Below are 23,712 nucleotides of genomic sequence, written 5' to 3'. Positions count from 1 at the left end.
GGCACCGACGACGCGAAAGGGTACTTAGCTTCCCATTCAGGCACCTTAAGATTTATCATAAATAGAAAAATTTAAGATAAACCTCAAGGCACCATCCAAGTACTAAGCCCTCCCACCGCGACAAGGTGTACCCCATGGGAGGGTTATATTATATATAATTTTATATATAATATAATACATAATTTGAAATTTATTTTGTAATATAATACATAAATTTAAATTCGCAAATATAAACGATAAATAAAAATATAAAAGATAAAAGAAAATCTATTATATAAAGCAATGTTCAAAATAATTGATTTTAAAACTAATTATTGCGCGCAATTAATTTTTACTTTTAAATAGATATATTTTAATGTTATAAATCGCGTAATTACAAAATAATTTATATTTTTATAGATATAAACTTTTAAAAATATGATAAATAAAAAAATTTCTATTTTTTTATATATGAAATATTTAAATAAATATATTAATATGAAATGTTTTATAAAATATAAGAAGTATCTGAAAATATTAATTAATAAAAAATTTTATAGATGTTTTAATTATTTTAAAGTAAAATGGAATATTTTTTATAAGTATATGTATTATATATGTTACAATTTAAAATCACTATTGAATTACTATCAAAGAAATAAAACGAAACGTGTATATTTTGAATATATACTAATGATAAATAATTTATATTATTGCGTCCGCAGAACGATATATATCAAATGCGCGCGACACAATCGACGTACGCTGACGTTCGTGCATTCGTAAATAATAACGCGATTTAAGATGCACAAGAATTTTAATAAACCGCGAGTAACATACAAGAATTCAGAATAATCATAAAATGGATCACAAATAGACGCGCAAATTTCGCACAACTTGACAGCTGAGCTCAGACTCTTTGACAGTCGTTGTTTATAACAATATCTTGACAACGCGCGCGGAAACGATCTTCTTCGAAAGAATTCAACGGGTGACGAATACAGCGGGACGGGACGCGGGGACGCAACAATATCATAAATAATGAATGTGATAAATAATTTATATTAATGACTTACATCATATCTCTCATTGGTCCATCCATTTCCAAAACCTCCTTTTTTCTTTTGCTTTCTTCGCTTTTTCCTCGTGGCACTTCAATCCTCGTTGCACTCATTTAAATTCCTCGTTGCACTTACACTCATTCACGAAAAGTTCCTCGTTGCACTTGTAATTGTGTTCAGAGAAAAAATTTGATAATATATGATACGTCTCACATCACTATTTCACTGCTCAAGAGCCACTGAGCGAATGATCGTAAGTTAGAAACATTACCGCGGTACTGTTTATATCGCCAAGGTTGACTATGTAAGAAAGAATTTGATATGTGAAACGTCTCTCACGTCACTACTCAAGATCACTGTGCGAATGATAATAAAGCCATATAACATATTAACAATAGCGCGATACTGTTTATCAAGGTCGAACACGGTGTTATTGATAATTCTCTCGTTGTCGAAATATTTTCTGTAATATAAAATATTTGCGCGAGGAATATTAAATTTTAATACTTAGAGTCAAATATATTTCATCCGTGTTACTTTATTGTTCTATTGACAAATTGTTTAATAAATAATTAATTTTAATCAATAAATTAAAATATTTTTATAATTTAATATTCCGCGTTAGTGTATATTTTATAACATATAAAATATTTCAGAATTATCGATAATACGGTGTTCGACTTTGGCAATATAAAATGTAAACAGTAGCGCGCTATGTTACGGCTTTGTCATCATTCGCACGGTGACTCTCGAATAATAAAGTAACGGTGAGAAACTCTTCGTATATTGTAATTTTTGTACTAAACACGATTACGATTAGTATCGAAACATAATTTGCTTTAAATATTAATAAAAATTAATTAATTGAATACTAATTAATGACTTGAAACTGTATCGCAACGATAAATCTTTATCGAATCGCAGTCATTCGTTACCGCGATTAAAAATTGAAATAGGGGATACATAAAAGGGTATATGAGAATTAATTATGTTATGATCTTTCGATCATTGATGCTAATTATAATATTTCTTTAACAATATTAGAATTAAGTATATTTCGACCAGTTTTTTAAATTTTCTCAATGCTTGTTAATTAAACAGTATACAATTTAATCGAGAATCGAATGAATGATGGGAATCAAAAATATTAAATTATCACTTCGATCGTTGCGATCTTTACGGACAATAATTATTATTTTAATACTTAAAGTCAAATATATTTCATCCGTGTTACTTTATCGTTCTACTTGACAATCTAAATATAATTATAATCTAAATATAATTTACATTATGGGGGAACACGAAATAAAACAATCGAATTATAAATGCAAATAATTAGCATAACATAAAGACTTCATGATGAATAGTTTAATAAATAATCAATTAATCTTAATCAATAAATTAAAATACTTCTATAATAATAATTATTGTTCGTAAAGGTCGCAACAGTCGAAGAGATTATTTAATATTTTGGATCCTATCACTTAATCGATTCCCGATTAAATTGTAGATTGTTCAATTAACAAGGACTTATTAATATTTAAAGCAAATTATGTTTCGATACTAATCGTAATCATGTTTAGTAAAATAATTACCATATACATAGCGTTTCTCACTACTACTTTATTACTGGAGAGTCACCGTGCGAATGATGACAAGGCCGGAACATAGCGCGCTACTGTTTACATTTTATGTTGCCAAAGTCGAACACCGTGTTATCGATAATTCGTTGCCGAAATATTTTATATATTATAAAAAGACATTAACGCGGAATATTAATTTATAGAAGTATTTTAATTTATTGATTAAAATTGATTATTTATTAAACAATGTGTCACGCAGCCTTTTATTATGTTAATTATTTGCATCTATAATTCAATTGTTTTACTTCGTGTTCTCTCATAATCCAAATTATGTTTAGATTGTCAAGTAGAACGATAAAGAAACAAGGATGAAATATATTTGATTCCGGAATATTTTACGTTATAGTATATATATATATATATATATATATATATATATATATATATATATATATATATATATATATATATATAGAACGAGAGAAAGAGAGATAGTATGTAATTATAGAATTCAATTTATAGATTAATTAAAGAATTATTTATTAAACTCTCTCTCTCTCTCTCTCTCTCTCTCTCTCTCTCTCTATATATATATATATATATATATATATATATATATATATATATATATATATATATCACGAAGCCTTTCGTTATGTTAATTACTTGAACTTATTCGATTGTTTTACTGAGCTTTTCTAAAATCATACTAGTCGCGATCACGTTTAGAAATAAAATTTGAAATTTAATATATACAGAGCGTTTCGCATCACTACTTTATTATTCAAGTGCCACCGAGTGAATGATAACAAGATCATAGCACGTAAACAATAATGTGCTAGCTATACGCTGTCGAGGTCGAACATTATATTATTACATTGTTATTCGTTGCCGAAATATTTTACGTATTATTTTATATATATATTCTAAAAATATATGAAATTATAGAAGTATTTTAATTTAGAGATTAAAATTAAAGAATTATTTATTAAACGATTGATGTATTACGAAGCCTTATACTAATTATTTGAATTTACGATTCGATTGTTTTACTGCGCTTTTGCAAAGTTATATTTCACAATATAATTTTTAATTTTGGACTTTGAAAGACTGACTTCCAGGGAGCTAAATAAATAAAAATTGATGTTGAAAGCAAAAGGAATACATACTCATGTATAAATAAATAAATAGTGGTTTTGGAAGAGATATAACACACTAATAATATATTTTTATATTAAATTTATATATTTTTATATTAAATTATTATTAATATTAAATTATTAATATAAAGTATATTATTTTTACTTTTTACAGGTTTACTTATACCTGTACTACTTATACCTATACATTCTGATATAATAATTTTTTTAACTGCATTTCTGTTGTTATCAATTATGTTTATAACTTCTTATTTTAGCTATTATATTTTCTGAGAGAAAAAATTAACATACAGTAGACTTTTCAAATTACAATGGATTTTTTCAAATTATATATTATAGTAACCGTAAAAGCCTGTTCAGACAAACTTGCATAAGCGCATAAACAAATATAAAGATACATTGTTTTATTTTCTTTGTGCTTATAGATCAATCAATTTTCTTCTGCATATATGCTTATGCGTTATGTAAGTTTGTTTGGATATACGTTAAGACTCTCTGGCTGTCTTTAATTAATATTTCGTCGGTGACCGCGAATGTAATACATTTCTCATATAGTTATTTCAAAGTTTCGCGGCAAATTTCAACCAATAGGAAGACGCGCACCGCCATCTAGGCTGCCATCCTCTTCCGGTGTGTGTCTTTGGAAGTTTCTAGTCTCCGATGCCGCGCAGTAGCAGTGTTTATTTACGTACGCTATCATCGTGCGATTAATTGATCGCGGATTCGCGCGCCTCTGAAACTCGGGATTCGACGCGGACGCGTTTATTATCGTCTCTTGCGAACGCCGTTCAACGTTCGCGCGAAACAGCGAGCACGAATTGTCAAAGATTGACAGGAAGAGAACGAGAAATCGCGGTCGAGGACGCGGAATAATCGGTCGCTAACGCCATCGTCTTCGTGCTTCGGTCGCATCGTATGTCGTCATCATCGTCCCTGTTGTCTATATTTCTAACCTATCAGAGAACCGTCGTTGCAGTTTGTTGTGTTTGTTCTGGATCCTCCTCCCGAGGCACGCGTCTGTCAAGTCCGATGCTACGCTGAAAATAGCTCGCAGCCAAGTGACGAGTATGGGCGACGAGGACGACGTACTGCCGGCGCGTCTTCAGAGGCTCGAGATTGATCGTCGCTCGACGAGTTGCCCACAGTAAGCGTCTCGTTTGTCAATGAAAAGAAATAACGTTGAAAAACGACGATGATCTCTCCATTGAGGGAACTCGTATCCTGGCCTACATCTCTACATTCGTGATCGTCGAAACATGACGGGTGTTTTAAGCTAGTGTTTCATTTAGAGTCCTTTTATATTGCTAGCGTCTAAACTTTAGCTTCTCTATCGATGAACGTGTCTTCTTTGTTGATCAATCGAGCTATCGAAATGTCTTGCAACTGTGTACTCTTTGCAATCGCGGTCAAGGTCTGACAATAACGTCATGATACATTTGCGACATACGCACGGACGTGTCTCGTTTGTCAAAAATCATCATTTGCATTATCGGATTCTCAGATTTGTGCACGATGGTACTGGTCGAGTAAAGTGCGGCTTCTGTCGAGAAAAATATTTTAGACGCTCTATTTTTAGATTCGTAGACATCGAGATCCTGCGATGCTAGAAATAACTTAATAGCGTCGATACTAGTTTTAGAAAAGAAAAATCAAGTGAGAGAAAGAATAACATTAGTATTATAAAGTAGGATTTTTTGAAAGATTTAAAAGATACAATATACATAATATTCATATAAATGATATTTAACAAATAAATAGGAGCTTATATATCTTAAATATTATTCATTGAAGCTAAGGATTAAATATTTCTTGTAATGTTGTAAAGTGCTTTTTCTTATTTTTTACTGCTGTGGGATATGTTGATGTCTCTCATTAGAAATATATTGATAAAGTTATTTCCAGAGTAAAGATCATAAACAAGACATCTTAGCAGATTTATTATCTTCATGATATCTTCTTGTAATTTTCATTCTTTCAGCATTGCAGTGACAGACAAATCAAAGCAGATAAATCTATTCAGGATATTTGGCGAGATTTCTGATAGCAGCTTATTTCGAAGGAGATCAATGCCCAATAGGCCTACCATGTTATCAGTTAGTCCAAAGGGCATTAAAAGTACAACGAACTTCAAGCCGTCTAAGAATGAGAGAGTGGTCGAAAAGACCAGGAAGAACATTGTCCTTAGGGAGGCTATTCTAAAGTTAAGCGCTCCTGGAACCAGCGGTCTCAGTGATAATTCGGTGGATACACTATTCAAAGACACATGTAAACTCAGTATTCCCACTAAAAATTCCAAGATAATCGATCATAAATCAGTCATGAAAGATTTCAAGGCGCTGAAAATCAGTAAAGATTGTAGACAAGCTAAAGATGACACTAGCATTCAGGATGACGAATGCGAAGTCAGCAGTTTTCAGCGTGCTCGCAGTAACACGATGCCGAATCTGAAAAGAGGTCCTGGTCCAGGTGGTGGAGAACAACGAACGCCGATCGGACAATCAGATGCGAGTAGCGGTTCATCTGGCCAACAATTGTCAAGTTCGCCGAACACTTGTTCGGTACAGGCACGTATATCACCACCCTCGTCGAGCGACGTTACGATCGGCGAACTAGCCGGCTATTTTGAAGAGTTCGTCCATATTCCAAAGAAGATGTCGCACATGGCGGAGATGATGTACACTTAATACTGTAAAGTATCTTGAATTATGCATGTACTGGATATAGATTTTCTTTCCACGCAGTTTTTCCAGACTGTGTATATTTCATTCTCTATACAATATCATATCTCTCTGTTTATGCTTATAATTTAATTCACTAAATTATTTTTTTTAATATATTTATAATAGACAACATTGGCAAAGAAAAAATGATATTTTAATTTTTGTTTCAATTTGTATATTGTCTCGAAATTATTAAAATATCTTGTATATTTGAAAATATAGTGAGGTATCGATATATTTTCTTTTTTATTTCTTTTGTCTTTCTCTATCTGTGTGCACTATTTGTTTTCTTTAGTATATAAAAGGGAATATGGAATATTATATTATCTGTATTTAAAAAAAACTTTTGTATTATGAGAGAAGAGTAATTGGTTTTAGAATAAATCGCAATAAACTGAAAATTACTATCGAAGTATTTATCGAGCACCTACACAATCAAGATATTTTTATACGTCCATTTCTTTATCTTTGCATATACTTTATCTCACATTTTAGTTATATGACAAATAAAAATTGTTCTTTACATGAAAAAGAAAGACATAAAATTTTTTATAAGACTTACATTAATAAAAGTGCAGCATTAATATGATACATAATATATTTATCTGCATAGGCTTACGACAATTAATAATAATATAAAGTAATCATTAAATTACTAAATAAGCTTTGGTATATAAACAATGACAACAGTGTATTGATCGTTTTCGCTTTAGATACAATACGAATGAAAATGCACGTCGACGCGCGATGGTGTACGATGTGAAGAAAACTTGAACGAAAGAGAGCCGGGCTTACAAGAAAATATTGTTGGCTATTTGATGTGCGCATCATGTGAGACAGTTCCGTTCTGTAAACGATTATATCGTGGATAATGGCTATCCTTTTTAATGGTATGATGCTTTCGTGGCTACCGCGAGACAATAATATCGATCTTTATATCAAAGTGAGTGAGAAAGATTTGTTCTTATATCACAGATTTACCGAAAATTTTATTTGAGCGGGGAGCCACGACGATAGTCTTTTTCTCCGAGGAATCGCGCGAAATCCACGATTAATTGAGAACGTAATTTTCATTAAGTACAATAGGCGTAAATCGCCGATATCGCCCTTTGTTAGGTCGCCGTATAATTTAATAAACGTCATTTGTAAATAAAAATATGTGCGGGAACGATACGTCCGAAATATTTCCTCGATAAGTTCTAGAACGTATAATTATGTCATCAATATTTCAGAATTACATAAATAATTAGAGAATTACATAAATATTTGATTACACCAAAGATTTGAGAATACTACTCATTTACGAAATTTTTCATTTCGCATATTAATAATAAATATAACATTTGTTACAATGTTCAATCGATCGAAACATTATGTACAATTGTGCGAACGATAAAGTTATCGAATAATTAAGAAAAAAGGAAGTTCGCGCGCACACACACATAATAAAAGAGATGTCGTGAATAATCGGACATACAGTTCCCGATATCCCTGTTCGAGAGTAACGCGCGTGGGCTTAATTTTAAACAATATCAGTCTCTAGATCCAGTGGAAAAAGGCCACGACGCCTTTATCATAATAATTTGTATACATGGTCCAAATGTGATCCGAATGAAAACAGTCTACGCGAATATATAACGCGAACGCTTCGGGTCGTTCGACAACTTGTCACTTTTTTCAAACAACAGAAAAGTCTGAGAAACATCTGAAATATGCCTAGAAAAGCGTTTTTATTCAAATGTTTTTCAGAAATGTTTAAAAAGACGTTTAAATTTTTCACTTATCCTTTAGACGCCATAAAAAAACTTCTAAAAGATGTTTTAATTTTTAATCATATCATATATACAAGAATAAGAATTATAAGAATTTTTAATCTTGCAGAAACCTTTAGGCGCCCTTACGATGTTTTTGGGACGTTTCTGTTGTCTAGATTGATCTTACGTCAGTGTTCAAACCCTATGCATTTCTAATCTATGACCTACAGCAGCGATCATCATTATCATCATCATTATTATCAGCGAAATTTCCAAGTGATCGTTCATCATGAGAAAAACAAGTTTATCGGTATAAAACGCTCATAGAAAAAATGTACTGGACGTAATACACCTACTCTCTAACGCTACGTAAACGCGAAAGCCTTTTCACGTGTACTTTACCATGCGACGTCGTTATAATTTTATTGAAAATACGCTGCGCGCCGTACTGTGTAAACATTGCCATCAGGACTCCATTTATGGATCTCTAGATCTTTACAAAGTAAAGACCGAAAATAAAGATTACGTTTATCTTAAACATATCTTTGTTTTACAATATTTAATAAATAATTCTTTTCTTCTGTTAACGTTTCTTTTAATGAAAAAGAAAGACATGAGACTCGTATTGCAACGATATTTTAATTTGTCGCGCAATAATTGACAGATATGAGTTCGTCGTGCATCGCGTTATTGCTAAGGATTATTCTAATTGTAGTAAAAAACACATGAAAAGAGGATCGCGTTAAGACGTGGATGTAACAATTTCCTACGCTCGCATGCGCGCAACACACTCGCATTTTGCTTTCGCTTTAATCACTAATATATATATATTGTATCATATATATATAATCTATGGCTCATCGTGTTTATCGTGACATAGTAAAATGTATACATTCGATATCGATCGCACTTCGGTTAACCAACTCTGGCTTCAATTGCATGTTTCTAAATTGATTTTTTACTATGCTAGAGATAGAAAACGAGGAAAAAAGAATTGGATATCATCTTTCATATAATTAAACACAAAAATTTGACACAAATATGTTTTAAAGATAAATAAAATCCCAAAATTATATGTTCCCTTTACATTAGAAGGTTTTTGGTCATCTAAATCATGGCTTAAATTACGATGTAAAGGAAAACATTTAATTCAATAATTAAATGTTTTTCTTTAGATCGTAATTTAAACCATGATTTAGATGGAAAAAAAATAAATCGTCATTATTAACAATATTGACAGTGATGCAGGTCAAGCCAAAAGAACGCATCAATAATCTGGATTCCAATTAGCACAATTCTTTTTTATATTATAGATTACAAATCTAATCAAGAAATATAATAACAGTATTCATTTAGTAATTTTTTGACACGATGATTCTTGGTATATGTTCCGTATATGTATAACAAAAACATCTTCACAATATCTTTTCGCGCTGCTATTAATAATCTAATTTACGTATTTTCTGTTTCTCTTCGCTTCCTATAAAGCTTTAATCGCGCTGATGTTGAAGTAATTAGACAAAATGACGTTTAAAAAACCAGAGCTGGTTTGAACCGACTTTGGCACAATCGATTCCATCTCGTGTAACACGTCTCACGGAAACGCCATTGGATTCTGGGAAATCGAATGCGGTTCGTAAGAATATTTTTTCTGCCGAACCACGAAGAGAGCAAAATCGCCGATCCCGGCGAGACTGACACGCCTATCACCTAAGAATTTCTATTCTAAATCCGTCGTTTATGTATGTATCTCTTTTTCTTTTTAGTAGAAAATTTACAATTCTTCAAACACTTTGTACGAGTAACATCGATGACTTAAGTTTATCCGAGATTGCATTTCCGATTTTACGGTTCCTCTGGGCTGATAAAACCATCGCATTGGTTCACATCGCGACGTAGAGCTCGGAGATATTTTTTTCTCAAACGCATACACGCATTTATCCGGATATTAGTAACTTTCTCGCCTTTCCCATGTACTCTAATTTATATACTCTTCTTGTTTTCTCTCTCCTCAACAAGACCAACAGTACTTCGCAAAAGAGCGTCGTAATTCACACAGTGACTGTTAAAATGACAAAAAAAATTACAACGTCAATTTGTGCGAGGTATTTACTGCGCTTTCGCAATGCTTGAATCAGGCTCGGAGACATATATTCGTGTATACTTGAGACAACTTATACGCTTAGAAATGCTGATGATATTAAATGCAATATTCAATTGTATTGTGCAAAAAAAACTATAAGAAAAAAAATTAATAGCAAGCTGTTAGATCTGATTTATTTTTGGCAGACACGTTTTTGTGTATACTCGAGAATTTTTGTCATCAAGAATCATTGTCAAAGAAAAAGTGACCAGATTGCTTTCATGGAATAAAACACTGGTACTTTCGTCAAAGTGATATCATGCTAATTCGCGTGTTTTTCAATCAAGATGAAATTATTGCGTAGCAATAACAGGCAAGCGTACGTATAAATTCGTATACATTTCTTTTCATATTCTTAGCACTTAAGAGGAATAAATCGTCGAATGTTAATATCGTTTCGAAAATAAAGCTCCGCGCGACTGTGTGCAACAACTATTCCATTTAAAAATACTCTTTTTTTCGAGTACCTCTCGGTAAACAAACTACATGAAAAATTCATAGATATCCTTTATGTCTAATTTTATATCCGTCAGAGCGTATTCAGCCCTCAGTTTAAAAATTATGTACTCATGATTGAGTTTCACCACAGACAGTGTAATACCAAAATTTTTCTTGAGGACTGTATATTCAAAAATTGGATTTTAGGAAAATTCGGATGTAATCACGATGAATCGGATGATCCGAGATTAATAAAATGTAAATACAATGTATTCTCGTACGACAAGTCACGTTCACAATACACGCAAATACATACACACACGCGCGCGCGCGCATACACTCTTCTCATTCTATATATATCTCGTAATCATACATACTAACATACGATTATATTGTATAATCTATAATTTCGAATTTCATCTGCAAACTTATATATCACGTTACTCTCTAATACCGTTTAAATTTACCGGTATTGCTAATGTCTTTATTGTGGTTGCTCGTCAAAAGTATGAAAACACATTAAGTAAATGATCGCAGGTTTTCGAAAGGAAAAAGAGGAGGCAGGTGTTCCGCCAACGATTCTAGAATTTTTTCCCGCGATCTTAAGATTGCGTTTTTCGTTTCTAAGTATTATAGTTAATGCCTGATTGGTCGTAAAGATTAGAATCTTCAATTTCCTTAATTTATTCCTGCAAACGGTACAAAAATACCGTAGCATATTCAACTTGCAATCCATTTGACATTTTCTAGTGCTAATGTTTACACTAAGGACACATAAAGGACAAGGGAGGAAAAACGGGGATCACGATGGAATTTTCGGCAGCATTTGACAGTGATAGTTTAGTGAGTTCGCGGCACTGTTTTTTGTGAGGATTGGTCAAAAAATATGTCGGTAGAAAAATTTCGCAGTCGAAAAAATGCCACTCGCGACCATGATGCGGGGTGGTATTGCGAGGAAGATTTTCCCACTAGTCTTTTCTCTCTGTGAGAACGATACAGCCAATGCGCGAAGTTTTTAATAAGGGCAACGAGATACGCGCTAAATAATTTACTTAGCAGTAAATACCATAAAATTCCATGGCACAATTGATGTGGGCTGGATGAAAGTGACCGTGTGGCGGCAAATGATGGTTTTGCATATATTGATGGGCTGTATATCAGTCCGTCGGCGGTTCGAGATACGGTATTTCGCTAGTGACATTAAACGACTCGAAGTAGTGATTCAGGAACTCGAACGTGGGTCGCTTCTCAGGGCTGGCATCCCAGCACTGTAGCATCAATCGATAGATGCTGTCAGGCAGCGGATGGTTTAACGGTTTCGGCATACGGTAACCCTTGTCCACTTGCTCAATCACTTCGCGACCATGCATACCTGAAAGGCAAAATTAATACGTACATACATTAGTAAATCATAAAATAAAAATACCCTGAATAATAATTATCGAGTAGAAGATGAAACAACGATACTCACCGGGATAAGGAACTTGTCCGTAAGTGAAAAGCTCCATCAGCAAGATTCCGTACGACCAGACGTCACTCTTGATGCTAAACCTACCGTAGACGATAGCTTCTGGTGCGGTCCATTTGACAGGAAATCTGCTGCCCTGCTTTGGACAGTACTCGTCGTCCTCGATCACCCTGGCGAGACCAAAGTCGCAAATCTTTGCCTTGTTCTTTTCGCCGATTAGCACGTTTCTCGCTGCAAGATCCCTATGTATGAGCTGCTTGCTCTCAAGATATTCCATACCGGAGGCCACCTGAGCTGCGATATATATCAAATCCTCAAACTGCATGTATTTGCCGTCTCCCTTCCGAAGAAAGTCCAATAGGCTACCGTTGCACATGTATTCTTGCACAATGTAGATGGGTTCTTCCTTTGAGCAGACCGCGTATAATGCAACTAGATGCCTATGTCGGAACTGCTTCATTATGGCAGCCTCTTGCAAAAATGCCTCGGTCGACATAGTTCCCGGACGTAATGTCTTCACCGCCACTTCGATCTTGTTTCGCCACTTGCCGTAATAAACTTTGCCGAAATTGCCATTACCCAGTTCCGAGATCAACTCTATCTCGTTCCTATTGATCTCCCATTTATCGCGTAACTCGGGCCCAAGATCCCACATATCCGGTTGTGGTTTTGGACAGGGCTTTGACAGTACGTGACAGAGGCCCAATGCATTTTCTAGATAACAAAAATCCCTCAAAAATTAATATCATTCAATATAGAGATATCTTGTTAACTTGACTTTATCTCCGAAATTAATTGAAATGAAGTATCAATGTTTATTAAAATATTATAAATTCGAACAGTACTTACTACTGTACGCCATAACGAGAGCCGGTAAGCTGGAGAAGGTTTGATTGGTGGCGATGAAGAAGCCGCCATTGTCGAGTGGCTTAATTTTATAATGTTTCACGTGATGGCCCCTTCCTTCTTCCCAGTCTTTCACCGACAAGCTATAACCCCGGGGATTGTGCTCGCTCGGCCTCACCAAGAATGTACCGCGAGGATTCTCGTCGACCAGTAGTAGCTTGCCCGCTTCCTTGCGCGACACATTTTCAAAGAACCAACTGCGAAGAGCGCGATTTGGATATATATCTCAACAAAAGACACGAGGAAGAAAGAAGAAAGAATAGAAAACAACAAATACTCACTCTTCGCTTTCAACCGATCGTTCGACGGCCACGAAGTTCCAAGGAATCAGGCCTTCCTGTAGAGTCGTCAGATGCAATACTCTCCACCAATCCGGCTCGGAATCGTCGAGGACCTCCATTCGGTCACCTTTCACGAAACTAACGTCGGTGCTTTCTCGCGCTGTGTAATTGTACAGAGCCACCACGATCTTGTTGGATCTTTGTGAGTGTGCTAGAGTATTGCGGAAAGAAAAAAGCACATGATATATATAGTTCATCAAATTATTCTCCGAGCAATGGAGCAACTCGAATCGATTAAAAGTGATTTAACTTTGAAGAATTTTATATACTAAAGTGACTTTGAGAGGAAATTCATATTTATTATTTTACCCAAAGAATTGGGATATTTAGAAATATATAATGTCTTGATTTGTATTTACAGATATACACACACATTAAATTTACATTCTAATTTTATATACAGATTATTATTTAAAAATCTTTATATAAAATTTAACTTTATAAAAAAACTAATATAATTTTAATGAATTTCATTCTTTGATAAATACGAAAAAATAAACTTAACATCGTTTCATTTTTTTTTATCATTGTCAATATTGTTTTAAACATTATTTTAAAACTTTTATATAAAATTTAACTTTATAAAAAAATTAGTATAATTTTAATGAGTTTCATTCTTTGATAAATACGAAAAAATAAACTTAATATCAAATTTCATTTTTTTATTATTGTCAATAAATATAGTAATTATTCTTACGCGTCGAAAAATGACTTATTAAAATTAATCGGTTCGAGTTACTGACAGAAACATTTAAAAAAACAAATCGAAACAACATGATGATTATTAAGCGATTTCATAATAAAACTCAAGACTGGGATTACTTGTAATAAATCAAAGTCTCTACCTTCGCCCAGACGGCCATTCTACATAAAAACAAAAAAAGAGGTAACATAAAATACACACATGCAGATTTAACAGGCGGATTCGTTTTACGGGGTTGTTGATGCGATATCTGTAGCTTACAGGGTGTCGGCCTCGGTCGGATAATATCCGCCCGAGCTTGCACGCCTCTCTGATTTGGGTCGGCGGTGTATCGGTCCAAGGAACCTCCATTGCTGTGCTTTGAGCTGAGTCCCGTCTCTGCCTTCTTATAACCTGAACAGAGAGAAGAATCCGTCTCTCGTCAAAGGGGGGACCGATCCGATGAGAAATATATCTTTTGTTTGTACGAATCTTAAGTAACAAACTCTCTCGACCTGTTTACGCACCGCCTGATCTAAAATAAACATTTTTTTGAGAATTTATCCCGGAAATCACAATATCAATGTATGAAGATTTAGAATAAAATTGAGAAGGCAGAAATTAGTAGTAATTATATTTAATTGATACAATTACTATTTTCTTAATATGAAAAAAACTACTTACTATTACTTGCCGCATCTAGCTTTTAATTTTTATCTACGACTTTAAAACGATTTTTTTAGTTTTTCGAAAAATTAAATTCGATTATTACAGAGAGAGAGAGAAAGAGAGAGAGAGAAGGGGGATTTTTTCTAATCATAATAATGCAACTAATCCATTTTCAAACATTTTTGCTAATAATTATTACAATAAAATAACAGAATAATTATTTAAACATATATTATTGGGATTATATTATAAGGATAAAACAAACTCACCGATCGGTTGAGGCTCTTGCCGTTTACTGCAACACTTCCCCATTCTGGATCTCGGTCCTGATCTACCACTGCGCGGGTCTTACGCACCTTCTAGCCTGGATCCATTTGCTGGACAAACCTCCATCGTCCGGTGAAACTCGGGCCCGGATGGCTTGCGACGTGATGTATCGCTATGAACTCTCAGAATCCTCTCGCTAGTCTATCCATCGCTGTATTATCAGACCTGCCACTCCTGCAACATAAGGCAGACAAGATCTGTCGTGATTCCGTGCGAGGATTATTATCATGGCAATAGACACAGGATGCAGTGTCACGATGAAGGCTCATGAATTACAGTCATTTGACAACGGGAAATGTTACTATGCTTCGATGAAGTCGATGATGTAATTGCGAAGTCGTCGTAAGAGGATATCGCAATGACTAATTACAGTATTATTAATAGCATCATGCAATTATTATTTATTATTATTTATTATTTATATCATTATTATTCTCCGATTAATCTCTTCATAATCGTACCAATTAAAGTTTTTCAAAATAAACGTCTAAAAGTAATTTAAAAAATATTAAAAGATCAAAAAGATTATACCACAGTTTTTTTTTAAGTTCTTGTAAATATTTTAAAATTTAGATAATTTTTTAATGAGATTAATCGACGCAGACAATGTACATTTTGATTATAAAACCTCAAAGGTGGAGACAACGTTTACAAGAATTGTGGAGCGACAAAGAAACAAAAAGAACTCCCAAAAAATCTCCGAAAGAATATATCTTCACCAACGATCGAAATCCATGAGAGCTTGCGGCCAATTTTACTTTTTGTTAACAGAATATCTACCGCTGTTCAAATGAAAGAAAATATTCATATAAAGAAAAGAAATCAATAAAAAAAACTGCAGGCCACCGGTGCTAAGATATCACCAAAGTATCATATACCTCCCGATCATTTTCATATCATTAAATAGAATGAACGATGTCGTTCATCCTTATCAGCAACATGCAGAGTTTTTAATTAAACAGCCAAGCCAAAGAAAAACGGGTTATAGGATTTTCGAAGAGAGCACAGTTGAGTACATAGATATATGAGATGTTCGATAATTGACGTATGTGTATTGTAATATCCGACGATATTGTCGGAAAGTATAAAGCAATTTTTCCTCTACACAAAAATGTGAACGAGATGTAAACAGGTCTCAGCGATATTTAAAATTATAATTATAAATAATTAATATTATATTAATATGATAAATAATTATAATTATAAATTTATGCTTATAGAAAATTTGATCTCGTCAAAATTATATTTATTTGTATTCTATTTTCTGAAATTAAAAGAAACAGAATTTTGATTAATTGTGCTTTATAAGTGTATATAAAGATATAATAAACTCTTAGTTTGTTTAAATTTTAAATAAACCTTAATATTCTTTAATGCTCTTAATGTTTGTTTTACAATAATACTTAATTTAAGAACTTGAAAATAAAAATTGCGGAAAAAATGGTGCAATTAAATTGTCGTGGAAGGAAAAAATTATTTCAGTTATTCAATAGTCGGCCCTGCTTAACGAATGCGTCCATCTCCGACCATCTTCGTGTTCATGGACACGAGAAACAATTGTCGGGGATCGATTTTGGATGTGGGTCGGTCCTACCCTAGTGCCGAACCTCGCGGAAACGGTTACGTACGACCATCACATTGTCTCTTCGTTCGATTGGTAGAGCTCGAGCATGAGAAACCACTATAGGACAAGCTGTGTACACCATCGCTAGCCCCTATCCATGTTTGTATGTGTGTACTTATGCAACGGGGTAATACATGAGTAGCGAAACGATCGATATTCCACGGTGTGTGTTCGCATATACTATACAATATGCACTCGCCATCCGACAAAGCTTTTACGTGGCGAATAATGTGCTTCTATCGTGAACAAAGACATATTAACGTAAACATCAGGACGAGACAGCCTGATCCAAACAGTCGTCGCCTCTCGCAAGAAGTTGTTAAGTTTCATAATAACGCGGAAAATTGTAACAAATAAACTCGAATAATATGTGTGTGAAGTTGGCATCTCAAGTCTCAGCATCTCACAAATAAACGTCAGATTTTGTTGCATCCAGCATAGTTCTACAGTTCCTGATAGGTTTTAACAATAGTTCCGTCGAATTAATTATAAATATTTAACTTTTAAAAAATGAGATGCCAACTTCCGAAAACATCCAACAGCATCTCATCATATTTCAAATATCTGATCACAAAGCAGTAATATTCCGCAGAGTTCTATCGCCTACGCACATTCTGTCAATAGTTCTGACGATTAAACTTCGTAGAAAATAATTTGTCATCACAAAACATATTAACGCGTACAGAGGTGAGATGCTGGTCGTAAATCACAAGTTCTGACGATTTTAATTGTTTTTTATAGAAAATTGATACTTCCTCTTCACGGTAGAAAAGAGTTCTCGATGATACAGTTAATAATTAATTTTTTAAACAATTTAGAATCAACGATATGCCCGGTCTATACGTGTAAATATGAGATGCTATGCCTAAATCGGCAGTTCTAGCGATCTTAAATAATTTTTCTAGTAAATTAATATTTCCCCTTCACGCTTGAAAAGAGTTCTGGGCGATACAATTAGGATTTAATTCTTTTAAACAATTTAGAACCAACGAGATGCTCAGCCTATACGTATAGGTATGAGATGCTGGTCGTAAATTTTTATTTAATTTTTTTATTAATTGATTTACGACCAGCATCTCATACCTATACGTATAGACTGAGCATCTCGTTGGTTCTAAATTGTTTAAAAGAATTAAATCCTAATTGTATCGCCCAGAACTCTTTTCAAGCGTGAAGGGGGAATATTAATTTACTAGAAAAATTATTTAAGATCGCTAGAACTGCCGATTTAGGGATAGCATCTCATATCTACACGTATAGGCCGGGCATATCGTTGATTCTAAATTGTTTAAAAAATTAATTATTAACTGTATCATCGAGAACTCTTTTCTACCGTGAAAAGGAAGTATCAATTTACTAGAAAAAACAATTAAAATCGCCGGAACTGTCGATTTACGACCAGCATCTCATACCTATACGTATAGACTGAGCATCTCGTTGGTTCTAAATTGTTTACAAGAATTAAATCCTAATTGTATCGCCCAGAACTCTTTTCAAGCGTGAAGGGGGAATATTAATTTACTAGAAAAATTATTTAAGATCGCTAGAACTACCGATTTAGGGATAGCATCTCATATCTACACGTATAGACCGGGCATATCGTTGATTCTAAATTGTTTAACAAATTAATTATTAACTGTATCATCGAGAACTCTTTTCTACCGTGAAGAGGAAGTATCAATTTTCTATAAAAAACAATTAAAATCGTCAGAACTTGTGATTTACGACCAGCATCTCACCCCTGTACGCGTAAATATGTTTTGTGATGACAAATTATTTTCTACGAAGTTTAATCGTCAGAACTATTGACAGAATGTGCGTAGGCGATAGAACTCTGCGGAATATTACTGCTTTGTGATCAGATATTTGAAATATGATGAGATGCTGTTGGATGTTTTCGGAAGTTGGCATCTCATTTTTTAAAAGTTAAATATTTATAATTAATTCGACGGAACTATTGTTAAAACCTATCAGGAACTGTAGAACTATGCTGGATGCAACAAAATCTGACGTTTATTTGTGAGATGCTGAGACTTGAGATGCCAACTTCACACACATTCGAATAATTACAATATTATCACAAAAACTTACTTAAATTTAATATTTTTCTTATCGGAGACATTCGGTTAAATAAATTTTCCGCCTATCTAAAATGTTGTGATAATGTATAAAATTTGACATTGAATAATTACTAAAATGATTGAGAAATGTCTAATTTTTTTTGTAGAGTATAAGATAAAAATTAGCTGAAGAATCCTGTTTTAATGTAAAACGTGAATTTCGCGACTCATCATATAATTTTTATACATGTATATATAACAAAAATTATATTTAAAAGAATTATAAATATATGAAGCAATATATGAATGATATTAAATATGTAATTTGTTCTCAAATCAATGCCACTAGCATACTTGTTCTTTTACTTCTGTTTATGATTTCGTATACGACAAAGTACTCCATCCTGTTTCGTATGATAAAGTATAACGCGTATTAAAACGACGTGAGAATTTATCGGCCAATGACGTCGCGTGTAGATACTAACCATAAAAATAGATCGTAAAAGAGAGAGTAGTTATTGTGATACAAAGTTCTCTTGATACAAAGTTTTTCTCTCTCTCTCTTTTCCTTTATCTTGGAGTAACAACTTTGTTGTTTCCTTACAGATCGCACAACTCTCCACGTCGTTTGTAAAATTACAAAACACGGTCAAAACATCTTAAAGGTGACAACAAAACGCACTCTCCGTTAAAAAATATAAAAAATATTATATACACACATGAAATATCCCAAAATCATTAGAATATAAATTTTAAAAATTGTCAATTTTTCTCGTTTTCAGCTTATTATTATTGATTTGTTTTACAATTCTATTTAGCAATCTTTAATATAACAATTATTTGTCATTATTTTTTTTAATTATTATTCATACAAAAAATTATTTCTATTATCAAATTTTTTTTAAAATTACTTTTATAGCTTTCTCCCTTGATTAGAAATATTTAGAGAACATTTTTATCTTTGAGTTATTAAACAAAGTGAAAAAATGCGTACGCGCGCGCTCCCCTTTTGCTAATCTTATTTTCGTACTAATCGATAGCGCTTACGCGTCCCCGAGGTAGACAAAGGAGCAACCATTGCGAAGTACAAGGTAAAAGTTTGTGCGCGTTGAAATTAAAGGTAGAAGAGAAGGTATATGTGAAGGTATATGTGAATCTCGAGTTATCTCGTTGACGTTATATGGAAATATGTGGAAACGTAAATGCGTCATCTTTATGAGCATTGACTAAATCCACCAACTAATGCTTTAAATTGATCTGACATTTGACATGTGAGACACCTAATTGAAGAATTTAATTCGCGAAAGTGAAAATGAAAATCATCAAAATATTTCATTCATAATAATAATCGTATTAACATTTTCCACTTAATTTATTTCACATATTATAAATCACTGTACATGTAAAAAATATAACTTGAAAAATATTGAAAAATATTGAAAAAATATTGAAATTTATGTCTACTGGCGAAGAGAGATAAAAGTATAGAGATTACGAATAAAGTTTGAACGATAGATTACAATCACATATTGGAATCTGGATTGAATCATAGAGTTCCGAAACTTCCTCGTGTCATGACAAGGATCACAAATGACTCTAATATCGCACGAAAAGTACGAATCTAGCGATTCGATTTCTGTTTTCAATCAGCGATATTAATCTTCCGCTCCATTTAAAGTTTAAGATGTAATAAAAAATCATTTAAGTCTCGCAAAATAATTTAGATCCGCATACTTTATTTATATATCATTATTTATGGAACAATCATAAAATTTTATTCCGATTTAAAAGTTTATTTAAAGTTCGAGTTTATAACTTTAGATTATATATATTTATTTATTTATAAAATACTAATTGTTATCACACATTTTATGAAACCTGCAATAAAGAAAATTCAGACAAATTCCAGTTCTTTCAATTATCTTTTAAAGGTGAGAAAATTTGCACTGGTGAGAAAATTTAAAAAAATGTTTGCTTTTATTCTCTTCACAAGGAAACGATTAATTTTTTTTTGAGCAGCGGAATTGGCGGATTTCCGTTGAAGACGTGTCGTGATTATAGGAGCGGAAAAGCTGATTACGAAGAACTCGGTTCTCTTTCTTCTCTCGTTTCAGCCGTTTCTCAATCGCAAAGCAAAACGGAAATGCGGAAACGTTATTGTCTATCTTTCCTCGCTGCTTAGCAGTAAGACAGAACCTCTCTCATAATCGCACGACAATACGCGGCGTGTGAAGGCAAGAAAAGATGTCCTTGTCTTCACATTTTAATCCTCGCTATTCGCGCTATCAACTCTCCTCCTCCGAGAGAAGTCCAGACTTTCGCCAAGTGTGTAATTCATAAAACATTCATCAGGCTATAGTATGACGGAGGTTTTATTACGCGGCAAAACGCACGCTGCTGGATTCTGTTTTTCACGTCGATCTTTAGTACCAAGAGGAAACCCCGGCTTCTTGTTGGAGCTTTCAACTGCACAATGATATATCAAACCTTGACGCACCATTTAATAGATAAGTGACTACGCTTGAGAGAGATTTTAGTTGAAATTCAAATTAATGACGTTTAAAACAATGACTAAATATAATCGATAATTAATACAGTTACTATAATAATTAATAATTAGTAATAGATCGAAATTGCGATTTTATTTAATTAAACATTGATGCGGGTTATTGAAATGAGATATTTTGTGTGTGTAAAATCAACATAAAATTTAAACAAATATAATTTATTATCGCAAGAAATGTTGTGAAATAATATATCGTGAATAATATGAAATAATATTTGAACATTAATAATGCCATATATTAGGCATGGCATAAAAATATGCGCCATTGCTGAAGGATTAATAAATTTATTGAAGAGCGAAAGATAAATTTTTAACGAGAAAATGTACAATAATAAAATAATGTAAATAGACAATAAATTTTCGTTGGGAGATTAAAAATAATATTTAGAAAAATCGATTCTATGAAAAAAAGAAAATGAAAAATTTATATAATTCCTTGTTTACATAATAAAATTTCACAACAGAGATATATAAAATTATTATTCTTCGTTCGTTGTTATTTTAGCAACAAACAATCAGTGAACAACACTCAGAAAACTATGAACAAACATACACAAATACTAAAATAATAATAAAACTTAAAAACTTTCGCTCGGCACTGCTCTACGTGACTAACTGGAGAGGAAATGTATTTTTATCATTTCCGCCAATGATATAAAAATAATATTTTACATTGCAGTCGTTGTATATTTTCAGTCGAGCTCACAAACAATGGAAAATGACAGATGCTTTCAAGGAATTCAACGAGTACATGCCAACAAAACTCTTACTACAAATTAACGTCACGGTAGAAGAAAAAGAAAGAAAAAGGGAAAAGGACTAAGAAAGAGGGAGTTTAATCGTGCAGGTTCCCGTGAAGCCCTAGACAAAATAAGGGTCTAATACGCGTTCTTCCATGGTTGTTCCCGCGTGCACGAGGATGAGACAGGACGCGCGTACTTAGAGGAGGAGGAGGGTCCGACTTGCCAGCAGTCATGACTGACAATGAGTCACGTAAGGTCCATGAGTCACGAGTGCACCTCTCAGGGGTCGAAGAATAGACGTCGTTAAGGAATACCGGCCTGAGAGAGAGAGAGAGAGAGGTGCATCTGGGTCCGCTGTGAGGCCCGGTAGGGCTTACTTACAACTTCTTTGTATCAGCTCATCGGTTATTGACACGTGGAAAATAGAGCGCTCGAGAGATAAGTCATAAAAACGTAAAGACATCTACTTCAATTCCAGTGCCCGGCATACATCTTTTTACGTAGCTCGAAGATGGAGAGACACGTATAAAGTACCTTTGATAAAGTCCCCCTGCGTTAATAATAGTCGAGATATTTTTTGTTTCTCTCTCTCATTCTTTATATTTCAGTGTATAATCTCTGAATAGATTTATTTTTGTATATAAATCGAAAAGATGAAAATATCATAATTATTAATGCGTTAAAAATAAGTGTATTAATGTTTACGATAAGACAGAAATATATATCTCCACGCATATAATTATTATTTGTATTTATTATTACTCTAAATATTTTCTTTGTAAAGTGATAAAATTATATTATACAGATTGAATTCAGAATAAAAAGAGAGAAAGTTCAATTACAAAATTAAATAAAAAATATATTTTTCTTTTGATTATGATGATGATTTAAGAACTTTAATTACAGACATTAAATTTTCATATAAAAGCATGCTTCTTCATTTAGCACGCTAAGTGAAATAGGAAAATTTGAATCAATGTTTCGGTTACGAGACTCCAAGGCGCCATTCTGTCTGGATCAAGGCATTACCAAGTCAAAAATGAATAAGATAGTTCTGGGGTCATCTCGTGTACAAAATACTGTTCGCCCCGTTCGCTATCTCGTGAATTACGTATCTCACTCAAGTGGAGCGGCAAATCGTTTTACTTCTTTCTTTGCTCGTGCCGCGTCGGACTGTTCAATTTTTCTCCTTATCCGCTCGATGCAAGCGTGGGGAAAGCCGTAGAACGCGTTTTGAGATACTCCAAGGCCTCGTCCGGCAGTTAAATGGGATCGACTTCGCCTCCATTCTCGTCGTTTTATATTCTTGCTTGCCTACTCGCTTGCCTGTGCTCTGCTTAACGCGTCTCGCGAACGCGTACGTATATTCCTCCTCTGTAAAACCCGACACTTCTCCTAGCTTTATCCTTATCTTCCGCACAGGTATGTGGGAAAAGTCGAGGAAAACGAAAAATCTGAGAAACAATCCTGCCTGGAAATCCAAAGCCG

General features: G+C 33.5%; 2 protein-coding genes across 8 annotated transcripts in view; one reads left to right on the top strand and one right to left on the bottom strand.

Annotated features, from left to right (window-relative positions):
* The first annotated feature begins 4,432 nt into the window (after positions 1 to 4,432).
* Positions 4,433 to 22,851, top strand: LOC145961129 (uncharacterized). Of its 3 annotated transcripts, none has more exons than XM_083081003.1 (3): positions 4,433 to 4,927; positions 5,762 to 6,471; positions 22,178 to 22,851. In XM_083081003.1, exons 1-2 carry the CDS (start codon positions 4,851 to 4,853, stop codon positions 6,465 to 6,467), a joined length of 783 nt encoding a protein of 260 aa, XP_082937129.1. In that variant the 5' UTR covers positions 4,433 to 4,850; the 3' UTR covers positions 6,468 to 6,471; positions 22,178 to 22,851. The 3 variants fall into 3 exon arrangements, with proteins under 3 accessions (XP_082937129.1, XP_082937128.1, XP_082937127.1); XM_083081002.1 differs by lacking the exon at positions 22,178 to 22,851 and adding an exon at positions 7,217 to 8,771; XM_083081001.1 differs by lacking the exon at positions 22,178 to 22,851 and having other exon boundaries at positions 4,434 to 4,927; positions 5,762 to 6,904.
* The window catches only part of Src64b (Tyrosine-protein kinase Src64B), a 41,526-nt gene continuing 24,897 nt past the window's right edge, over positions 7,084 to 23,712 (bottom strand). For 3 of the 5 annotated variants that reach the window (XM_083080996.1, XM_083080997.1, XM_083080998.1), the window contains 6 exons: positions 15,174 to 15,405; positions 14,458 to 14,649; positions 13,494 to 13,704; positions 13,156 to 13,409; positions 12,310 to 13,020; positions 7,084 to 12,210 (listed from right to left, as the gene is read on the bottom strand). In XM_083080996.1, coding sequence (XP_082937122.1) covers positions 11,996 to 12,210; positions 12,310 to 13,020; positions 13,156 to 13,409; positions 13,494 to 13,704; positions 14,458 to 14,649; positions 15,174 to 15,216 — 1,626 coding nt within the window. In that variant the 5' untranslated portion in view covers positions 15,217 to 15,405 and the 3' untranslated portion in view covers positions 7,084 to 11,995. The remainder of the gene's footprint in view (positions 12,211 to 12,309; positions 13,021 to 13,155; positions 13,410 to 13,493; positions 13,705 to 14,457; positions 14,650 to 15,173; positions 15,406 to 23,712) is intronic. The other 2 variants (XM_083080999.1, XM_083081000.1) reach the window with 2 other exon arrangements.

The sequence above is a fragment of the Camponotus vicinus genome, unplaced genomic scaffold, assembly GCF_025532165.1.
Source record: "Camponotus vicinus isolate PSW18456_S1 unplaced genomic scaffold, iyCamVici1.0 SCAF_10, whole genome shotgun sequence".
Classification (NCBI taxonomy): domain Eukaryota; kingdom Metazoa; phylum Arthropoda; class Insecta; order Hymenoptera; family Formicidae; genus Camponotus; species Camponotus vicinus.
The sequence above is the reverse complement of the archived record's forward strand: the minus strand, read 5'-3'. Positions and strand labels throughout refer to the sequence as shown.

Excerpts from the sequence above, each read along its gene's own strand:
- LOC145961129 (XM_083081003.1), top strand. The coding sequence starts at position 4,851 with ATGGGCGACGAGGACGACGTACTGCCGGCGCGTCTTCAGAGGCTCGAG. Across the intron at positions 4,928-5,761 it reads CGCTCGACGAGTTGCCCACA|CATTGCAGTGACAGACAAAT; the intron begins GTAAGCGTCTCG and ends TCATTCTTTCAG.